The sequence below is a fragment of the Eimeria necatrix genome, genomic scaffold (assembly GCF_000499385.1).
Source record: "Eimeria necatrix Houghton genomic scaffold, Enh_scaff503, whole genome shotgun sequence".
Classification (NCBI taxonomy): Eukaryota; Apicomplexa; class Conoidasida; order Eucoccidiorida; family Eimeriidae; genus Eimeria; species Eimeria necatrix.
The window spans coordinates 1-1,636 of NW_013651670.1; the positions used below are offsets into that span (position 1 = coordinate 1).

The 1,636-nt window shown below is 53.9% G+C and overlaps 1 protein-coding gene across 1 annotated transcript in view; it reads right to left on the reverse strand.

Annotated features, from left to right (window-relative positions):
- Nucleotides 1-122: 122 nt before the first annotated feature.
- The window catches only part of ENH_00059450 (Phospholipid-translocating P-type ATPase, flippase family protein, expressed, related), a gene marked incomplete at both ends in the record, with an annotated part of 1,805 nt that continues 291 nt past the window's right edge, over nucleotides 123-1,636 (reverse strand). Inside the window, 4 exons of the mRNA XM_013577079.1 lie at nucleotides 123-555; nucleotides 800-925; nucleotides 1,153-1,266; nucleotides 1,483-1,552. Of these exons, the coding sequence (XP_013432533.1) occupies nucleotides 123-555; nucleotides 800-925; nucleotides 1,153-1,266; nucleotides 1,483-1,552 (743 nt within the window). The remainder of the gene's footprint in view (nucleotides 556-799; nucleotides 926-1,152; nucleotides 1,267-1,482; nucleotides 1,553-1,636) is intronic.

Genomic DNA, 1,636 nt, shown 5'->3' on the forward strand with positions numbered 1-1,636 from the left:
GGGGGGCCCCCCCGGGGGCCCCCCCTGGGGGCCCCCCGGGGGGCCCCCCGGGGGCCCCCTGGAGGGTCTGAGAGGCCCGGAAAAGGCGCGGAAGTAGGGTTTAGGGTTTAGGAAGAGCAAACCCTCGAAAGCAGTGATGTCCCTGTTAGGGGGTTTGGTGGAAAGCCTCCCGTCGAGGAGTTTTGCTGCTGCTAGGGTTTGAGGAAGTGCAGCAGGAAATAAGGGTTTGAGAGAAGGGAGGGTTTGCTTCAGCTTTAAGTTGGTCTCGCCATCTAAGCTGCTGGTTTCTATGAAGGCGAGGCCCCTGGGATCGGCCGATCCCAGCAGCAGCAGATCCGCAGCAAAAGCTTCATTCTTGAAGCAAACTAGCAGATCTCCCAGCTTAACATCTCGCCATTTGCGGGCAATTAGACCCAGCTTCAGCAGCTGCTGCTGCTGCTGCTGCTGCTGCTGCTGCTGCTGCTGCTGCTGCTGCTGCTGCTGCTGCTGCTGCCGCGCCTCCCGCAACGCAAACTCCGCGGAGTCCGCTGCGCTACGCGGCAACGAATACGTCACCTGCTCCCAACGCAAACCCTAAACCCTAAACCCTAAACCCTAAACCCTAAACCTCCCAGAAGCTTCGCGACGCCGCGCTCTAGCTACAGCCCAGGGAACAACGCGTTGCGACGAGGGTTTAGGGTTTAGGGTTTAGGGTTTAGGGTTTGGGCTTTGAGGCTCACGGGCAGCAGGGCTCCACGCCTCACGGCCTAGGGCTTAGGGTTTAGCGTTTAGGGTTTAGGGTTTAGGGTTTAGGGTTTACCTGGTGGTTTTCGAGTCTGTCGGACTGGTGTCTTTGAATGTCTTCGTAAGCATCTTTGCATGCGTTGACTGTAACTACAATGGCCAGCGGAAGCGCCAAAGTTGGAGTCCCGTTGGTAGTTGATATCTGAAACGCCAAATTAGGGTTTAGGGTTTAGGGTTTAGGGTTTAGGTTTAGGGTTTAGGGTTTAGCGTTTGGGGGTTGGGGTCTAAGCGGGCGAACGGTTCCGCGGAAGGGCGAGGGTTCATTCTTCGCTAAAAAGCGGCAGAGGGCTGCCGCCCAAGGCTTAGGGTTTAGGGTTTAGGGTTTAGGGTTTAGGGTTTAGGGTTTAGGGTTTAGGGTTTAGGGTTTACGGCTGGAATGCACTGCAGCGCGCAAATGACAATGAAATAAACATTTGAAGTTTTCTGAAATTGCTCCCACAAATTTTTGGGCACGAAGTTCCACAAAGTGTACTTGGAAGTCACCTAAACCACAAACCCTAAACCCTAAACCCTAAACCCTAAACCCTAAACCCTAAACCCTGAACTGGAAACCCTGTACGGTGAGTGGGGAGACTCGTGCAGCTGCAGAGGAGATAAATGCCGTAGGCGCGAAACTCTTGGAGAAACAAAAGCTAGGGTTTAGCGTCCGCGGTTTAGGGTTTAGGGTTTAGGGTTTAGGGTTTAGGGTTTAGGGTTTACCACTTCATTGCTGCAGCTCTCCTGAGTCTGCTGCGAGTTCAGGTAGACGGTCCACTCATCATCCGAGTTGCTGCAAACACAAGGCCCTAACCCTAAACCCTAAACCCTAAACCCTAAACCCTAAACCCTAAACCCTAAACCCTAAACCCTAAAC